General features: G+C 47.4%; 1 protein-coding gene across 1 annotated transcript in view; it reads left to right on the top strand.

Annotated features, from left to right (window-relative positions):
- Positions 1 to 20,943, top strand: part of LOC144827542 (putative thiopurine S-methyltransferase) — a 315,654-nt gene that overhangs the window by 244,783 nt on the left and 49,928 nt on the right. The window contains exon 5 of the mRNA XM_078685806.1: positions 3,819 to 3,871. Coding sequence (XP_078541932.1) covers positions 3,819 to 3,871 — 53 coding nt within the window. The remainder of the gene's footprint in view (positions 1 to 3,818; positions 3,872 to 20,943) is intronic.

Below are 20,943 nucleotides of genomic sequence, written 5' to 3'. Positions count from 1 at the left end.
CAGAGGAGAGGTTCTTGGGACGACAGGATACGACTGTCTCTACATGCTCTTCAGTCTCTGAAGTGGTGGTGCTCGAAGGAGAATCTCCTCAGAGGCGTTCCCTTCCACAAGGACATTCCCACGCAGACCATCGTGACGGATGCGTCTCTCCAAGGTTGGGGGGCGCATTCCGGAGACCTGCAAATTCAAGGGACGTGGTCCCCGACGGAGTCCACGTACCACATCAATTTCCTGGAACTGAGAGCTGTTCACTTGGCACTGAAGGCCTTTCATCCGTCCTTTCAGACCAACTCTCTGCTTGTTCAGACGGACAACACGACAACGATGTATTACCTCAACAAGCAGGGGGGCTCGAGATCGCGCACTCTGTCGCAGGAGGCGCAGGCGATCTGGCACTGGCTTCTGGCTCGAGGACTGTCGATAACGGCCACCCATCTGCCAGGTGTGCAGAATGTTCAGGCAGACGAACTGAGCAGAATCGTGCAGGAAAACCACGAATGGGTCATAAACGACGAAGTACTAGGAGAGGTCTTCGCAAGGTGGGGAACTCCAGACGTAGATCTGTTTGCCACCGCCGAAAACAGCAAATGCCGAGGCTTCGCCTCCAGGTACTACCAGCCAGGGACGCTGGGGAACGCGTTATGGATCAACTGGTCGAACAGCTTTCTGTACGCTTTTCCACCAATTCCCCTGATTCCGGCGGTTCTCATCAAGCTGTCTCACTCCAGGGCGAGGATGATTCTGATTGCCCCGGAATGGCCCAGACAGTGGTGGTTCACGGACCTACTTCACCGATCTCTCCTTCCTCACATGAAGCTGCCGTGCAGGCCGGACCTTCTCACGAAGTTCGGGGGGCGGATGGTGCACCCCAACCTCTCGTCTTTGAGTTTGGCGGCATGGCTCCTGAAATAGTGCAATATGGCCATCTGAATCTCCCAGAGGATTGTATGGGCATACTGAAGGAGGCTAAGCGACCTTCCACTAGGACTTCCTATGCTTACAAGTGGAAGAGGTTTTGCATCTGGTGCAAGTCTAAGAACTATGACCCTACGTCATGCAAGGAAGATGTCATCCTTCCATATCTGCTTCATCTGGCGCAGTCGGGCCTTAATGTCCATTCCATTAAGGTTCATCTGGCTGCTTTGACTGCCTACAGGAAAGGACCTTCACAGACTTCCTTTTTCCAGATCCCTGTGATCAAAGATTTTTTGGAAGGCTTGAAGAAAGTGTTCCCTCCTGTCAGGCTTCCTTCGCCTTCATGGGACTTGAATGTGGTGCTGTCCAGATTGATGAAGGAGCCTTTTGAGCCCATTCATAAGGCTTCGTTGCAGCACCTGTCCTGGAAGGCGGCGTTCCTCGTGGCCATTACATCGGCCCGCAGGGTGAGTGAGATTCAGGCATTGTGTTGCCAAGAACCTTATACTGTATTTCATAATGCTAAAGTTGTTATGCGTACTCACCCTAAGTTTCTTCCCAAGGTTGTTTCTGATTTTCATATCAATCAGACTATCACTTTGCCTACGTTCTTTCAGAATCCTTCATCTCCGGCGGAAAGGTCTTTACATTCCCTGGATGTGCGGAGGGTGCTGAAGTTTTATCTTGATAAGACTAAAGATATTCGTAGGTCAGACCAATTGTTCATCAATTATGGCTCAGTCAGGACGGGTCTTGCTACCTCTAAACAGTCCATCTCTAGGTGGATTGTGTCCTGCATTCAGTTGTGTTACTGCAAAGCTAATAAGACCTTAGGGGGCAAACCTAAGGCTCATTCCACCAGGGGCAAGGCTGCTACGACAGCTATGCTCCGTAATGTTCCCATTGCAGAGATCTGCAAGGCGGCCACTTGGAAGTCGGTCCATACCTTTGCTAAGCATTACTGCCTGGACACTGATGCCAGGGCAGACGCTCAGGTTGGGCAGGCTTCGCTGCGGAATCTGTTCGCACAGTAGTGGCGTTATTTTATTCTCCACCGCCGCTTGGTGTGGGGATGGGCTTGCCATTCTATTCACTAGATTATGACTATACACAGAGATCCCCTACTACAGAAGGAGTAGTTTCTGTCCTGTAACTCCAGTTCTGTAGTAGGGGTATCTCTGTTATAGTCATAAGCGCCCTCCCGCCTCCCCGGTGGAGTGTTGTTCATGATCATAATGCTACAGGTCTGGCGTTTTCTACGCCTTCGAAAAGAACTGAGGCTAAGTTGGACCTGCTATGCATTCTGGGATACTGAGAGAAGGTTCTGGAAGGTTCCTTAAAGGCACAGTATCCTAATTAAGCCACATAATGGCAGCCTATGGGGCTTGTCTGTCCAGGTTCTTCTCTCTATCATTCCTGAGGGATTTTGCTGTTAAGCAAGGGAAATCTGTACAGGCTTTGCTGTTTTGTGGATTTTATGGTGGAATTTCTAGTTGAAGTACTGGACAGTGTAGCCTTTTTGGCTGCATTATCTGTCTTTAAATTCTCTCTTAAGTGTCTATGCATTTTCTGCATTTTTTGACACTGTAAGAGATTATTTTTGATTGCTCCGGGGTCCACGCACATGGGCGGGACTATTCACTAGATTATGACTATAACAGAGATACCCCTACTACAGAACTGGAGTTACAGGACAGAAACTACTCCTTCTGGCCTATGGAGAACAGGTAGTCTTGCAATAGTGAAAGACTAAAATGGCTGTAATTCACTATTAGGACATGCCACACACATCAGGGCTTGTCCTACCTTATACTTACAATGCACCCTGCCCTTGGGCCTACTATAGGGGTGACTGATATGAAGAAAAGGGAAGGTTTAGGGACTGGGAAGTGGGTGGACTTGCCCAGTCAGCATGACAGTACCAGACTGCACGCAGGCTCTGCAATGGCAGACCTTAGACACATTTTACATGGCTGCTTCTGTGGGTGGCACAACCAGTGCTGCAAGCTCACCAGCAGCATTTGGATTACACGACCTGGCACACTCAGTGCACTAGACTAGGGTCTGACAAGTAAACTAAAATAGCCAAACATGGAACCACTGATTAATATACATCAATTTACACTAGGGAGCACTTGCACTGTGGCACTGGATAGCAGTGGCACAGTGCCCAACGCATCTAACACCAGGAAAAATACATGAGGCAACAGTGAAAATAGAAGGGAGACCCACGCCAATGGTGCCAGGTCTAACAATGGCCTTCTTAGAAAATGTTCTGCTAGCAGATACTTCCAAAGCAGCCGTATGGTGAACATCACACACTTATACTACTGTGCCTGCCTACATGCCATGGTGAATTGGACAGTTTCCTTACATCTGCAACTAACACACACCAGCCACCGCTTCTGGAGGGTATTGCTTTACAGAAATACAACACGTATGCATCTAGAGTCACACATTCGATGAACGGAAAATGTTACTCTGTAAGCATTTGTTTGTAGCGTTTTGTGCTGTAGATTCACGTGTTCGCCCTCTACCCTGTAAGTGTGTGTATTTTGCAGATTTAGTACATCACATTGCACATGGTGCACTATGACTATGTTCACAGGAAACTCCATACCATTGTGCGAAAACAATCTACCATTGAGTCTGTGCCCATGCGCAATCCACAAAAATGAGGAGTCAGAGCACATCTTGAAGGTCAAGAGACTCCTTCGAAGGAAAACAACTTCCAAATCTCCAAGCTCAACACTAGACGGTAGGTGTATGCAAAGCATGTCAATCTACAGCACTGCATGCTACAAACAGATGTTTACAGGGTAAGCAAAATGTGTCATCTATCACTTCAAAAAGTCTAAATTTCGCTAGTATGTGGACTGATTTCATTTATCTGATTACTGCAGAGCTCATCTGGAAATATTTCACTCTACTGTTGCAGTTTCTATGATTTTACTAGGTAAGAATCTATAATATTTCTTTTAGGATGCAGTGTTAATGTCTAGGTCATGCTTTCTGTTCCTTGTGATTTGTAATTTATCTGGTAGAACTGTGGTGTTTCATCTAAATTGCTTGTCTCATAGCTTGAATTGCCTATTGTTACTAAATGGCGCGTGTTGACATCTTTGGAACTGGAAATACATTGCAGGACCTGATGTAAAATAATTTTGTGGTTGCAAGCCTTGTGATTTGCAAAATCACATGGTTTAAAACCGCAAAATGACATTTTACTAAACCCATTTTGTGATTCAATAAAACCCTTACATATTGCAAAATGGGTTTACTGACTCGTTCTTTTTTTTTTTTAAATCTGTTTTATTGGTTTTGTTGTACAACCAAAACAGAAAAACATGTGAACCCTATGACTGCGACATTTCAAATAGTTCCAGTACCACATTTTCATATGACTATATTGTTAATGACATGGTGTTTGCATTGACTACAGCGCCCGGTCGCTGCAAGCTGTAAAAAAGTTGTGCTGCTTGTAACTCCAGTTTCATCAGGACTCCCCACATTTCCTTTGAGGTGCTGTAAGCAATCTTTCCCCCTCTCACCCCCCTCAGTATCGTCAGTGTTTGATTGCGCCAGGAGATACAGTTGCAAGGGGGCCCAAATGTCTCTTGGGCGGGACGAGGGTGGTAACAGTTTAGCGTAGGTATCCAGTTGTTCTTGGCAAAATATCAGGTCTTGTAACCAGTCTTTAAATTTGGGTGATCTCCCTCTCCCCCATCTACACACAACAGTGCGTTTGGCCAGTAAAAGCACCAGTGATATAAATCGTCTAAATCGGGCATCAATATCCTTAGTGTACCCCAGCAGCGCAATGAGTGGGGAGTCAGGTATGTGAATTCCAGTCATCTGGTCAAGCACCTCTAGTACCTCTCCCCAGAATTGTCGGACCGGGGCTCAGTCCCAGGCTAAGAGGAAAAAACCAGCACCTTCCCTACCGCATCTGTCACAGCAGTCAGAATCCCTTAAGTGGAAGCGTTTAAGTTTTGCAGGTGTATAGTATAGCCGATGCAAATATATTTAGTGGATCAGTCTCCGTCTGCTGTTAGCCGACATTTTGCCCGCCTGCTGACAGCAATAGGTCCATTGTTCGTCAGTTAGAAGGAGGTGTAGTTCCTCCTCCGAATGCGTTCGCACAGCGGGGGCAGTTTGTGGACTGTCTGTTTGGGTGGTCCGGTATAACATGGAGACAACGTGTGTGGGGGTCTCCTATTGAAGGAGGTTGTGTAAGGGACCCATGGTAAGGGGTTCATGTTGGAAATCCGGGGTAGTGAATTTGACGTCTCGGCGCAGCCTGACATATAGAAAATGTTTGAGAGCTGTGGGTGGTTTGCTTCCAAAGAACTCCTCTCGGTGCGGAAAGTCCAGTTTTTATATAGGTCAACCCATTTTAAGACCAAGAGTTTTCGAAGCATTTGGTGACAGCCTCCTTCCTGCGTGACGGGAAGGTCATGTCTGCCCTGACGAGGCAGCAGGGGGGAATATAATAAGTCAAGTTTGAAGCTGCCTGCCAATTCTCTCCAAGCGTGGGTTGTGCATTTGACTATGGTCTGAGTAGTGCGTTTATGAAGGATGGTTATTTACAACAAGGGGTGGTGAGGGACAGAGTCTCTGAATTAAGCAGAATACTCTCACCCAGTCAAGAGATCAGGGCTAGATCCAACACCGTTTTTTAGCTCATTGCACCATCCCAGTTTCAGAACCTGGCTGTATGCAAATTAGTCTGTTCCTGTCCCAGTGCATGATGGGAACAGGGTAAACCAAACTACAAAAGCCAATTCTTACACTGGGATCAGGGACAGACTAATTTGCATACAGCCAGGTTCTGAAACTGGGATGGTGCAATGAGCTAAAAAACGGTGTTGGATCTAGCCCTGATCTCTTGACTGAGTGAGAGTACTCTGCTTAATTCAGAGACTCTGTCCATCACCACCCCTTGTTGTAAATAATTTATGAAGGATGGGCCAGCTAAGATTGGCCATGTCTCGGGTTGGGGCCATAAAGCTGTGTTCCACTACTAGGTGGGGCATGTAGGGTGGACGGTCCATCCAGAACGCTGCATAGTGGCCTTGTGCGCAATGGAAATACAATTCCATGTCAGAGATCTCAAATCCTCCAGCAGCAAATAGGCGAGTGAGGGTGTCCCAGTTTAGCCGTGGTTGTCCCCCCTCCCCCAGGTGAGGCAGATGAGCTGAGATTTCAGAGTTTTTAAGAAGTGTCTGCTGGGAGCGTATGGGATGTTAATAAATAAATATAGGAGATTGGGGAGGATTAACATTTTTATCAGCGACGTCCTGCCCGCCAGGGATATTGGCAATCCGATCCATCTGGTAATATTGTCGGTTAGGCGATCCAGAGTTCTCCCATAGTTGGCTCTCATCAATTCCTCCCTATCCCTAGTAACCACAATGCCTAAGTATGTGACTGCGTCTGCACGCCAGGTGAGGGGGTAATCTGGATCACATTTCGGAGTTGCTGCGGTGAGAGGGAATATTTAGGACTTTATCTGGATGCCAGAGAGCCTCCCGAAAAATATCAGTACCTGTAGTATTGGGTTCAGGCTGTCTGCCGGATTGCGGAGGTAGAGGGTAAGGTCATCCGCATATAGTGAGATTAACAATTGACGCTCAGGATAAATGAGGGCGTGTTCTCTGTGGTGTTGGCGCAATTTAGATGCTAGTGGCTCTATTGCAAGGGCAAAGAGGAGCGGCGACAACGTCCACCCTTGTCTTCTGCCTCTCGCAGTGCTGAAGCCGGCAAGCGGGTGCCATTTATCAGTATACTGGCCTGTAAGTTGGCGTATAGTAGTTTGATCCAAGACTGGAAGGGTATAGGGAAACCCATCCGTTGTAATACAAAGGCTAAGTAATCCCATTCTAGGGAGTCAAAGGCTTTGGTCGCGTCAAGGAAGACGGCAACAGCATTTGTCTCAGGGTCAATGTCTTGCAGGACTGCGAATAAGGTATGGAGGTTGTGTGATGTGGCCCTGCCGGGAATGAAGCTTGATTGCTCCGGCAGCACCAGGGCGGTTATGAGGGGTCTGATGTTTTTTGCAGTAATCTTGGCCAGGATTTTCGCATCCACGTTGATGAGGGAGAGCGGCCGGTACGAGTCGCACTGGTCTGTGCGTTTCCCAGGCTTTTGGAGGGAGATGATGAGTGCTTCACGCATAATCTGGGGGAGTGTCCCCATATCCCTTCCTTCCTGAGGATTGGAATGAGGGCAGAGCTCAAAGTTTTATAAAATTGAGCCATGAGGCCATTAGGGCCGGGGCACGGCCTGACTGTGACTGCATTATAGCAGCTCTTATCTCATCGTCTTCGTAGTTGGCCAAAAGGTATTCCCGTTGGGAATCTCCTAGCCACCCGATTGCTGTGTCCTCAAAGAAAGGAGTAAAGTCTACCGGCTGCGTCCTGTGAGACTTGTATAATGTGCTATAAAATTTCTGAAATACTGCTAGGATGTCTGGGGTATCTCTGTGCACGCATCCCTCGTCGTCAAGTATTTCAAGTATCGTATTCGAAAATCTAGGTTGACGGATAGTTGCTGCAAGCACTTTCCCTGGTCTTTCGCCCTCACCATATTTCCGAGCCCGGTGGTATTTGCCCCTAAATTTACAATCCCTATCCGCGGTCTCTAGATATTCAGATATGATCTCTCTTATTTTCGCCTGTATGCTTGGGGAGGGTATCCCTTGCAGTTGGGCCTCTAAGCATTTAAGTTCTTTTTCCAAGCTGTGAAAAGTAGTGCAAATATCCTTTAACATCCCCCCACTCTTAGCAATGCAGACCCCACAGATGGTGGCCTTGAATGCCTCCCAAACCGTGGCGTACTGCGGCATCGACTTTATGTTGTGGGGAAAGAAGTCCGCTATCTCCTGTTCAAATTCTGAGTTGAAAACAGGATCCAACAATGCGTGTGTAGGTAGGCGCCAGCATGTGTATGGCGGGTCTATATTGGGGGAGGTGAGATTCAGCAGGACGGGCGAATGTTCCAAGTAGGTGCGCGCAGGTGTGTGACACCCGTCAATACGTGACCAAGAGGAGTGCGCAATAGAGTAACAAGTGCCGTCCCTGCTGTTGGGGTGAAAATGTCACCATGGTTCAATCAGTCCGTGATCTGTTTCGATGTTGTTGGGGTAGCGTTGGGTATTAGAATAGTGGTGCGGCTGAGGGTGCGAGTGATCCATTGTTGGATCCAATGCAAGGTTAAAGTCGCCTCTCCAGACACCGGCGTAGCTAAGGGGGTGCGGGCGGGCGGCCGCACCGCGCGGCACTGGTGGCCTGTTGCGGCCGCCTTCATAATTTATTCACCAGTGCCACGCGCGTGGCCCAGTTATGTACAGTGCTGCAGCTGCCAAAATTGCAGTGTTTGTGTTTACTTAGTTTGCCTGCTGCTGTTGGTGGTCGTGGTCCGTCCCAGCCTCCAGGGCCGTCAATCTTGTAGCGCGCGAGCCGGGCGCTACCAATGACGGCCCTGGGCTACATGATTTTGGCCAGCCCTCGCGACGCGAGAATGTAGCAGTGACGCATCACGCTCTTTACCACTACGCGCTCGAGTCGTGAGGAGTCAATTGTGGCCTGGGGCTGGGGCAGTCAGCGGCAGTGCTGCTCTGAATGAAGTTTGAACTTCAAGTTCGAACCAACCACCCCTCTCTTCCATAGAGTAGAGACCTTGGAGCGAGTGAGGTAACAGGTAAGAGGAGAGCAGCAGGAGTTCAGCTCCTAATCATTTGAAAACGATGTAACTTAAAATACAATTAATAAGAGGGGCAGGCTGATTTACCTTGATGCGCCTTTGCAGATTTAGTGAAGTGAACTTTGCAGTGTCTATGAATAGATTGGACAATAGGTACATCTAAGGCATTCCGCTTTTTGTGTTAGGTTTCACAAAATGAGCGATTGGGAAGAGGTGACTTTAAGATGTACTATGATTGTCTAACAAAAGAAGAGAGGATGATGGTCGGCCCAGGGCATTTCTGAGATGAGTCTCCTAGTGGAAGACAAAGAGCTCTGTCTTGGCCAAATTGAGTAAGGGCCTGTATTGTATTTATTTTGCAATGTGAAGTGCTCTGATATCCCTCTGGATCCTGTTTGCGCTATATAAAACTCTATCAATAAATAAATAAATCTGGTCTTTTTAGGGTCACACAAGTGCTTTCTCTTTACTTTCTCTTGTCTCAGCCTGTTTCCTTTTACCACTTCATTCTCTTTCCTTTCTCCCTCTTCTCTTCCCCCTCCTTCCTCTTGCCTTTCTCTCCTCTTTCCATACCTTTCTTTCTGCCCACTCTCTTTACTATGCCAGTGTCTCCCTTTCTCCATCTCTCTGCAACTTATATAGCAGAATTATAAATTCAGCTGACACAATGCTTTAATGTGCCTGTGGAAAAAAAATGCTTTTAATTTGTAGAACTAGACATCAGCAGGCACATTCCAAACCACTTGCCAGGCAGCTGACTCTATTCTAGTGGTTTTAAGGAGCACGAGACTTAACAGTTACCGGGGGGCCTTTATGGTGATCAATCAGGTCATGATATTGGAGAGTAAGCCGCGGCTCTTTGAAAACAAAGTCCTGAGTTTCCCAGCCAGCTGCCAGTTCCTCTCAGCAATTAATTGTTTAGGCAGCTCTCTGATGGATGTCACATGCGGTTTTTCTGAGTCCCCAGATAGATCATGCAGTCTGTGTGTTCTCTTTTGTACTGCAAGTCACCGGTGTATTCAACTGTGAAGCTTTGGACCATGTCATGTATGTGCATGTAACTTGCATGATCGAGGTAACTATCAGCGGAGATACTACGCGTCTCTCGGACCTCTTTCAAGTGTTCGCCGTCCTTTTCCCCCAGCAAACCCCCCCCACCGTCCCCCCCTCCAGGGGCGGCAATCTGAGGGATAGCCCCGGGCACCACAAGCTCTAGCTACGCCCCTGTCTCCAAACCACGTGTTGACCAAATGTCTAGAATCTGCCCCCACAGGATATGAAAGAATTTAGAGTCATCTGTGTTGAGGCCATAGCAGCTGATGAATGTGATGGATTGGTAAGCTAGTTGTCCCCACAGGACGCAGAATCGTCCTGCTGGGTCAGAGTAGGAGCCTATGGCATTGTAAGGGAGAGTCCGCTTAACCAGTAGGGTGATGCCCCTTGTGTATGTGGAGGAAGAGGAAAAACTGCGGTGGGCTGCCCAACGGGCAGCGAAAGAGGGTACGGCTGTTGACCTGAGGTGTGTTTCGTGCAGCATGGCACATTGTATGTTGTAAAAAATAAACAACAAGAGAGATACCAGAAGTCTGTATACAGGAGCCTAAATAGTACTCACTCTATAAAACAAAACCAACAGGTTAATGTTCAGGTCATCACAATCCTAATTGACGTGTGATCGCAGGAGAAGAGAAAAGAACCAAGAGAAAGCCCCAAAGGTGCTGGAAAAAATCCCCATCAGCCCGCTCAATAGCGGAGTATCGTCATCTGGGTAGTATGGTTGACAAAAGTAGTGTCCAGAGTGCCCTTCCTTAGGAACAACCCAAGACTAGCATAACTTGGACCATCACGTTGACCCTCAACCAACAAAGATGCAGACTGAAAGGGTTAAGTTGCAGTGCTCAGAAAATGTGAAAAAGGAAAAGAAACAAAATTCATAATCCAAGTGTTCTAAAAATACCTACCTTGATGTCATAGGAAAAACTTTATTGGGTCTGACCATCAAGGTGGTATGGTTAAAAGCAGAGTGAACAATAGCATGCAAGGAATTGCTATTCACCATGAATCTTATTTGGTCGACATGTTTCAGCCTACATAGGCTTTCTTCAGGACCTATGATGCACTACTGCAACAACAACTTACTGTGTAAAAGAGACTTACTGTGTGAAAGAAACTAAATAAGTGGTTCAATACTCCAAAATAGGGAGTAGGATGTCTTCTCCTGCATGTGAAACAATTGAAAAAGATAACAAATGGCAATCATTATTGCTATTGCAAAAAGGAACTGCTCAGTGTCCAGTACACTATAGATTCCTATGTTGATCAACTCACCCAAATTCTAGGGAGGAAAAACCTCACCTCACCTGGCACTTGCTCACAGTGAAGGAGGCCACGCACTAAAAAAGAAAGAAAAGAAGAAAATAGAGAACATACGTTTCATTTCAAAACCAAAGTTTAGACTCTGAAGGCCAACTACAGGTGGCAACAGCAGGGGGTAAAGGATAGTGATAGCACACCTTGACAAGAGGGCATCCTATGGGTAGGAAATGCATTGCAAAATACCACACACATAGGATGCCCTGCATTTCCTACCCATAGGATGCCCTCTTGTCAAGGTGTGCTATCACTATCCTTTACCCCCTGCTGTTGCCACCTGTAGTTGGCCTTCAGAGTCTAAACTTTGGTTTTGAAATGAAACGTATGTTCTCTATTTTCTTCTTTTCTTTCTTTTTTAGTGCGTGGCCTCCTTCACTGTGAGCAAGTGCCAGGTGAGGTGAGGTTTTTCCTCCCTAGAATTTGGGTGAGTTGATCAACATAGGAATCTATAGTGTACTGGACACTGAGCAGTTCCTTTTTGCAATAGCAATAATGATTGCCATTTGTTATCTTTTTCAATTGTTTCACATGCAGGAGAAGACATCCTACTCCCTATTTTGGAGTATTGAACCACTTATTTAGTTTCTTTCACACAGTAAGTCTCTTTTACACAGTAAGTTGTTGTTGCAGTAGTGCATCATAGGTCCTGAAGAAAGCCTATGTAGGCTGAAACATGTCGACCAAATAAGATTCATGGTGAATAGCAATTCCTTGCATGCTATTGTTCACTCTGCTTTTAACCATACCACCTTGATGGTCAGACCCAATAAAGTTTTTCCTATGACATCAAGGTAGGTATTTTTAGAACACTTGGATTATGAATTTTGTTTCTTTTCCTTTTTCACATTTTCTGAGCACTGCAACTTAACCCTTTCAGTCTGCATCTTTGTTGGTTGAGGGTCAACGTGATGGTCCAAGTTATGCTAGCCTTGGGTTGTTCCTAAGGAAGGGCACTCTGGACACTACTTTTGTCAACCATACTACCCAGATGACGATACTCCGCTATTGAGCGGGCTGATGGGGATTTTTTCCAGCACCTTTGGGGCTTTCTCTTGGTTCTTTTCTCTTCTCCTGCGATCACACGTCAATTAGGATTGTGATGACCTGAACATTAACCTGTTGGTTTTGTTTTATAGAGTGAGTACTATTTAGGCTCCTGTATACAGACTTCTGGTATCTCTCTTGTTGTTTATTGCTTAGTTGGGGGACAAGGTACCTAAAGAGTCTATAAACACTTCTCCCCTCAGGCCCTCCCCTACCTAGTTTGTTTTGTTCACATTGTATGTTGTGCCTGTCTAGGAACGCCAAGATGTGCCTGCGCTTCCAGGGTTTACCCAGGCCGCGCACATTCCATGTCAGGAGGTTGTACCTAGGAAGGCGAGGCTGAGTCATGTCAGCGGTGTAGTTGATTTAGGGCATTGAGTGACATGACTATGTCACGTAGTCGGTTTATGTTGATGTGGTTTGTCTGTATGACGTTGTTGAGTGGTGTTCCTTGAGTAAACTTTCCCCTCCCCCTCCCACTTCAGCAGCCCAAATACTGCTGTGGTGGTTGACCCTCCCACCCCCCCTTACCGTCTCCATAACGGTGCTCCTAACTGGGGAACAAACAATAACTTTTGGAATGTTCAAATACCAGATCAGTTTAGGGATTGCCTATTCTGTGTAGGCTAGAGGGCGACACAGAGCGTCCTCGATGGTACGAAATCATGCCACGATTGGATAACACCACTCCGCACATCAGACAGAAAGGAGTCTTCCACCTGGACATCTTTTCATGGTCATGAGACATTACATCATTTTGCAGAATATCTACTGTTGGGCTATATAATCTCAAGAGCCTCTCCATCTAGCATTACAGTTTTTTGTCTCATTAAGAAGGTTCAATTGTTGTTTTCATGGCTTACTTGATCCAGCTTCATCCGCTGAACATTATAATATAGCAGTTTTTAGCACTACTTCTTCCTTCCCGATGAATTCTTCCGTTATTAATAAAATCTCATGTATCTCTAGTGAATCATAAGTAGGTAATTAATTTACCCTGGATCCAAGTATTTTAATATTGGGTCCCTCTTCTTCTCTGTTATATGAATTTAGGTTTATGTTGTGGCTGTCCCGAAGAAGGCACTCCCAAGCCAAAACATGCGTAGACAAATTGAGAACTTGTCCAACATTTAGCCACTAGATTTTATTTAGAAGGATTGATTGTATAACTATTTGATTTTTGTGGTTTATGTTTAAATTGTAATATAATGAACTATGCCACTATTGTCTGTATTTAGATTTTTCGGAATTATGTACGTTGCACAAATTTTGATCTATACAGTTTTTACCATGAATTTATACTAATAAAAAATGGAAATATTTTAACTAATGTTCAGTGCACTGTAGTCTATAAATATATCAATGAGCCTATTGTAGGTCGCTCCTTGACCCGTTAATTGCCTAGGCTTTTGTCTCAAACGAGGGTGCTCAGGGACAGATAGAATGTCTCATATAGCTGAGTGTTCCATTTTGGTGGCGTGGAGTGTGTAGCATGTCCGCTGGACTCGGTACAGCAGGATGATACACTTTGTTTGTTGCTGCGTAGGTTGAGTGTGTATTGCACCGGGCCATCGCCCTCCGTCACCGGACGGTATCCACAGTCTATTGTTAACTTTGCCTTGGTTGATTAGTCATTCTATGTCTGAGAGGTCCGCAGCAACTGTGTGCGAGTTGTTTGGCGACGCTTTGCTGGAGTATGTCTGAGGCAGGGACTTTAAAAAGTCATTGACATGTTGAGGATTGGTAACAAAATGTTGCTTATTATCGTAGGTGACTTTTAAACACGCTGGAAACAGCATGACATATGCTATGTTCGCTTGTTGAAGCTTCTTTTTGACAGGGAGAAATTATCTGCGCGCCTCCTGGCCGGCCATCGTGAAGTCAGGGTATATTGATATTGCTGTGCCCTCCAAAGATAGCGTCCTCTTCTCCCTTGCCAGACGTAGGGCAGTGTCGCGGTCTCGATAGTTAAGTATCCGTGCTATAATTGGTATTGGGGGGGCTCCCAGCAGAGTTCTGCTGGCTAATGGCCTGTGGGCTTGTTCCACTATCAGGATCTCAGAAAACGCCTCCTTTCCAAACAGCGTGGTGAGGAGGCGCTCAACGTATTCCTCCATTTTGACAGTGTTTGTGGACTCTGGCACATCAAGAATTGCAAGTTGTTCCTGCGAGATCTAGATTCTTGGCGGCAATTACCTTCAGGACTTTTTCCATATTCAGGAGTTTTTCTTTGCTAATGTTAGAAGTGTCCTCTAGGTCCGAAATGCGCTGCTCAGCTTCTTTTATAGGTTCTTCGTGCTGGTCAGTCTTGTGTGTGATGTTGTCGAGGCGCGTGTAGGAGAGTAGGTTCTGCAATCCTATGGTCACCCCAGATTTATTGCTTTTTGCTTCACTGGTTTACGACTTTCCCTGGCTGTGGGCCTGCTAATCAGACCCACAGCCTAGCTGTTCTCTCTCTAAATTGACATCCATGTACTTTAGGTGCATTTACCAATTGGTACTGGGCCACCTTCTCAGTCCCTGTACAGTGTACCTTAGGTACCCAGGGCATAGGTGTACCCAGGGCCTACCAGGGGCTGCAGCATGTATTATGCCACCCCTGGCTGGCCATCCAAAACTGACACAACTGGCTGCTAAGACAGCTGGGGCAAGGTGGTGTAATCACCCTTTGCTGTAGATATAGTATGCCTATATCTAACCCTAAAATGGACACATATATTCCTATCAGTCACTCCTATGGCAGGCCTTATCAATCCTGAAGGCAGAGTGCTTGGAATTATGTGAGATGGTGCTCTGGCATGAGCTGAGCCAGTCTGCAGCTTGCGGAACCAAGTCCTAATAGCTGTTCCATGATAACGCTATACCATATACTCTTAAGTGCATTATAATCCTCGCGGTTAAATGCTAACTTTGGTATAGCATTATCAAAACATGTCGAGTAAGGTGTCATACGAATTGGAATACTACCCCCTCGCCAATTCTGGCGACGGGGGTAGCATTCCACCCTTCTAGAGGGACACGACATGTATGTAACTGTGAACCCCGGTTAAAGTTATCTCGAGCCTTGGCATCACAAAATGGATGCTGCCACCACAGACACAAGTCTGACCTCCTGCTGCTGGGAGTCCTTACAGCGAGAGAGGCTTGGACAAAGGGTTTCCTGCCTTGGGAGGTGCTAGCACCACCCCGGACAGGATTTTGTGTATTGGGTAGGACAGGCCTGAAAGGAATGAGACATGCCTGGGGCACACAAGGTGTCCTGTGCATACACCGGTACAAACCAGTTGCTGGGGCCTCACTGCCCCAGCTCTGGCGCGAAACCGGACAAAGGATAGGGGGTGTAGCCACCCCCTTCCTGGTCCCACCCAGGGGAGGGACCTAGTCACTAGTGCAGCCCCCTTTAGGAGAATAAAGGTAGGAGCTGGTCCCATTCCAAATTAGATTATCCTGAACAACTTTACAAGAAGAAACTCTGGACTTCGACGTTCTGCTCCACAGAAGACTGAAGAATCTCCCTTGTGGGCAAAGAGTGTCCACCCTGCAACTGCAGGCACCATCAAGCGTCCAGCGGCTTCACTTTGTCGTCTTCCCTCGAGGATCCAGACTTCAGAGCTCGACGAGACCCGGATTCCCAGACCTCTCCGACCTCAACTCACATCTGCAGCACAGCCGAGGTCCGTGGGTGCGACGAGACACGTGGGACCGGCCATCTTGAGAGAAACTGCACTTCGCTTCCAGCACGACTCCTGAGGTAAACTCGACCAAGTGCTTTGGGGATTGAGAAGCCCCAGTCCCGAGCAGCTCCTGCACCGAAGATCAGCCCTCCATCATCCACGAGATCTGCGTGTGGCCCTTCTGCCTGTTTGCTGCTCGACGCGTTGTCTGGTCACTTGCCGGCTGGCTAGTGCCCTCCTAGACGACGACCTTTGAAATCTTCACTGCTGGTCTGGTTGCTCCAGGCTGGCCCTTGCTCCCTTCCAAAAGAGGAGCACCCCGGACCCTCCTGGTCCACTCCAGACGCCGTTTCCACTCACCGCGTGGGTTGCCTTTGCCAAGGCCTGTTGACTCCAAATCCAGATCCCACACCGCCGACAGCGAGAGCCTGCGTGGGACAGCTCGTGCCTCCATCCTGGTCGTCGAAGACACCTCCTGGTCCACGTGGCTGCAGAGACAAGCGTCCACTCTTCACCTGATCGCGACGATAGCACCTGGTTCCTTCCTGGTTCCACACCGGTCACTGGCTAGTGACTTTGAACACTGTCCCCTCTGCTTTCAGGTCCTCTTCTTCCTCGATCCACCCGTGGATCACACCGGACATCTTCCTCCTGGTCGCCTGCAGCATCTTTTCTTCCAGGTTCCATAGACTTCAACGCAGAAACCCGACACGACTTCGCACCTATGCACCCGCAGCCCGTGGGTGAGGTAACAAGAGCATTTCGGTGCTCAAGGGTAGCTTGACTCTCCTAGTGTCCAGATTCACAGTCGTTTTAGTCCTAACCAGTCAGGATTGTCCGTACTCACCTTTTTCTTGAACTGTACTGTCCATAGACGTTGTTACGCATCCCGCGTGTGTGTTCACACTCTGCACACGCGTCCCGTGGGCCTCCTATTACTTACATGAGGTTAGGATAGGGTACTCCCAGCGAACCTCCAGCCTCTGGACAGCTCCATTCCTTCTATCGATTTCCTTATACCATTTACTTAGTATATGGTTTGTAGTGCCCCTAGGGCACCATTGTTATATTGTGCAACTTATCGTATTTTTCCTAAGAGATTGTCATCTGCTTAGCCCTCTGATCTCATAAAGAGCTCAGAGGTGTTTGCTATTAATAAATATACTGTTTATTTTCATAACCACCTGTGTGGTGTCCTTTCATCTGGTATTCAAGGGGTTATATGTGGTAAAACAGCTGGCTTCACATGCCAAAAGAGTTTAGCCTAAGATTGCTTTGTCCATGCTACCATTAGGATAGCTGGTCTATAAGGTTGACTTACAACCAATCACCATAAGGGTTGTTTGGACTGATACAAGGGGATCACTAGAACTAGTGAGCATCATATATCAGACCAACTTCTCACATTGGTGTGCAGCGGTTGGGATTTGAGCGTGCTGTTGTTTTTACCAAATATAATCTTGAAATATCATTTGAAAGATCACATAAGGTACCATAGGTACATATAACAAGCTTAGAAATACTCTGAGTTCTACTGAACCAGCTGTTGTAGTAGAAAGGGCCTAGCAAACCCTGACTACAACTCTTAGCAAGGGATCAGTAGGAAAACCCATAGTGTAGGTAGGTGGATCACTTACACCTCACTAGAAAGCATGTCTACCCATGGAGAGACTTCAGAGACTCCCCTAGTGGTTAGTGACCCTCCACAGGTCCTTTCCAGATATGCAGCACTCAGTTTCCAGGAGATGAGACAATTGTGTACCTCCAGGAAATTGAAACAGGGTTCTAACCCTACCACTCCTTTTCTGTTAGGTCTCTTAGAGACATATGATGCTAGAAGGGCTTCTAACACAGGCCCCTCTAATCCAGATGGGAGCATGCCCCCCTTAGAAGGCGATCCAGGTGATCCAGACTCTAACCTACCAGAAGCAGAGAATGTAGATAGTAGGGAAGAAGGGGATGTATCTGAGGATGAGGCAGACAATGGGCAACCTTTAGTCAGCAGACTTACAAGGGCCAACTTAGACCTACATAGGGAAGGAACTGGGGGACCCCCAGTGCCATCCACTAGCAGGCCTAACTTTGGGGTTAGAAGAGATAGATCTCATTCTAGGGACTCCAGTAGATCTGTGCACTCTCGTGCCTCTCATGCATCTGCTCAGAGGAGGATGACATCCCCTCAGCGGAGAGAGCATGAGGCAAAAATGAAGGAGGCTAATCTGAGGATCCAAAGGGAAGAACTTGCCCTTGCCAAAGAGAAGCTTGCCTTTGCTAGAGAGCAACAGTTGGATGGGGTAGTCCCCACTGGTGGCAGCAATATCCCTAGGGATAAAGAAAGGGGTTTTGATACTAGAAACCTGAGTAAAATAGTGCCCTCCTATAAGACAGGAGATGATATCCACAAGTGGATAACTGCTCTGGAGAGGGCCTGCAAAGTACAGCAGGTACCCCAGAGTCAGTGGGCAGCTATATTGTGGCTCTCCTTTGAAGGCAAAGGTAGAGATACGCTCCTCACTGTTAGAGATGAGGATGCTAATGATAACCAAGTCCTGAAAACTGCACTGATTGATGGGTTTGGCTTAACCACTGAACAGTAAAGGTTAATGTTCAGGGATACCCAGAAACCTCAGGCTCAGGATTGGACTGACTTTGTTGATTGTGCCACTAAGGCTTTGGAGGGCTGGTTACTGGGAAGTAAAGTTACTGATTACACAGGATTGTATAATCTAATTATGAGAGAGCAAATCTTAAATAATTGTCAGAACCAGTTGTTGCATCAGCACCTGATTGACTCAGATCTGATCTCTCCCCAAGAATTGGGAAAGAAGGCAGACTGATGGGTCAGAACCAGGGTTAAGCAGCAGAACCAGAACCAAGGTGGTGGCCAAAAGAAAGCATACCAGAAGGGTAATAATGAGAATAAGCAAAATGACCAGAAGTCTTCAACAGGGCCCCAACAACCTAAGGAGGGTGGGTCCCAAAATTCCCAAAAGAAGAAGAATGATCGTCCTAAGAAACCATGGTGCCAATAGTGTAAAAGTAAGACTCACTGGTTTTGTGAGTGCACCAAGAAAGGCCAAACTCCTACCACTACTGTCCCTAAGACACCTGCACCCCCTAGTACAGTTAGTAGTGGTAGTGTACCTCCCAAGGCTATAGTTGGGTTAACCCTGGGAACTGAGGTGGGTTCTGACTTAGTCAAGATACCTACTCAGGCAGTTCTTGTTTGTACTGGGGACATTGATATGACCCCTACTATAAGTCCTAGTACTCTGGGCAAATACAGGCAAACGCCTTTAATCAATGGAAAAATGGCTCAGGCCTACAGGGACACATGTGCCAGTGTCACTATGGTGACACCAACATTTGTGGACCCTGACCAAATCATGCTAGGTTCAGACTACCTAGTGACCAATGCTAGCAATGTCACTACCAATCACAGTATGGCAGTGGTTAATTTCTCCTGGGGAGGGGTAACTGGCCTCAAAAGGGTTGTAGTTAGTTCAGACCTCCAAGTAGATTGTCTCTTGGGCAATGATTTGTATTCCTCACTGAGGTCAGATGTGGAGTACAGGACTCATGTAGAAATGCTAGGTCTCTCCTCACATATCCTTGCTGTGACCAGGTCACAAGCCAAAAAATGCCCAGCTGAACAAGTGCTTGATCCTGGAAGAATGGACCAGACACTAGCCAAGAGGAAGAGCAGTAGGGGTGATGCTGAGCCTTCCCGCCTGCCTCGGGTTGAGGATCAGCCCTCTCAGGAGGCTGACCCAGAGACCCCACAAGGAACTGTCCTAGAAGAGCTTGAACCTGAACAGGTTGATTTTCTTGGGACAGGGGGACCTTCCAGGGCAGACTTGAGGCAGGCCCAGTTAGACTGTTCCTCCCTTGAAACCCTCAGGCAGCAAGCTGCTACTGAGGCTGCAGGGAATGCTACAGGTGCCCATAAAGTATATTGGGATGAAGGACTCCTATACTCTGAGGCAAGAGACCCCAAACCTGGTGCTACCAGGAGGCTGGTCATCCCCTTGTCTCTTAGAGGTTTCCTTCTCACCTTAGCCCATGAGATTCCCCTTGCAGGTCACTTAGGCCAGAACAAGACTTTGGACAGGCTTGCCCCACACTTTCACTGGCCTCATATGTCTGAAGACACCAAAGAGTTTTGTCGCTCATGTGTCACCTGCCAAGCCAGTGGCAAATCAGGTGGCACCGCAAAGGCCCCCCTTATACCACTACCTGTAGTGGGGGTGCCCTTTGAGAGAGTGGGGATAGACATTGTTGGACCAATGGACCCCCCAACAGCATCTGGGCACAGATTTATACTGGTGGTAGTGGATCATGCCACCAGGTATCCAGAAGCTATTCCCCTTAGGACCACTACAGCTCCTGTTGTGGCCTGGGCTCTACTTGGAGTTTTCTCCAGAGTGGGGTTTCCTAAGCAGGTTGTCTCTGACAGGGGTGCAAACTTCATGTCAGGATACTTGACTGCAATGTGGAAGGAGTGTGGTGTAAATTACAAGTTTACCACACCCTATCACCCACAGTGCAATGGGCTTGTTGAGAGATTCAACAAGACCCTCAAAGGGATGATAAAAGGGTTACCTGAAAAGCTTAGGCGAAGATGGGACATCCTTTTACCCTGCCTCCTGCTTGCTTACAGAGAGGTCCCACAGAAGGGGGTTGGCTACAGTCCTTTTGAGCTTCTGTTTGGACATCCTGTAAGAGGACCCCTATGTCTTGTGAAGGAAGGATGGGAGTTACCTCTCAAAAAGCCTAAACTTGACATAGTGGACTATGTACTTGGTCTCCGCTCCAGGATGGCAGAGTACATGGAGAAGGCATCCAAAAACCTTGAGGCCAGCCAAGAACTTCAAAAAGCTTGGCATGACCAAAAGGCTGTCCTAACTGTTTATCATGCAGGACAGAAGGTGCGGGTGTTGGAGCCAGTGGCCCCAGCAGCTCTCCAAGACAAATGGTCTGGACCCCATACCATCATTGAGCAAAAGGGAGAGGTCACCTACTTGGTGGACCTAGGAACTCCCAGGAGCCCCCACAGGGTGCTTCATGTAAACAGGTTCAAGGCATTTGTCGACAGGGAGGACATGGGCTTGCTCATGGCCACAGATGAGGGGCAGGAGGAAGAGAGTGACCCTCTCCCAGACCTACTCACTCAGAACCCTGATGATGGGTCAGTAGATGGTGTAGTCTTTTCTGACAGCCTCTCTGAGCATCA

The sequence above is a fragment of the Lissotriton helveticus genome, chromosome 4_1 (assembly GCF_964261635.1).
Source record: "Lissotriton helveticus chromosome 4_1, aLisHel1.1, whole genome shotgun sequence".
Lineage (NCBI taxonomy): Eukaryota > Metazoa > Chordata > Amphibia > Caudata > Salamandridae > Lissotriton > Lissotriton helveticus.
This window is presented reverse-complemented; position numbering and strand designations above follow the sequence as displayed.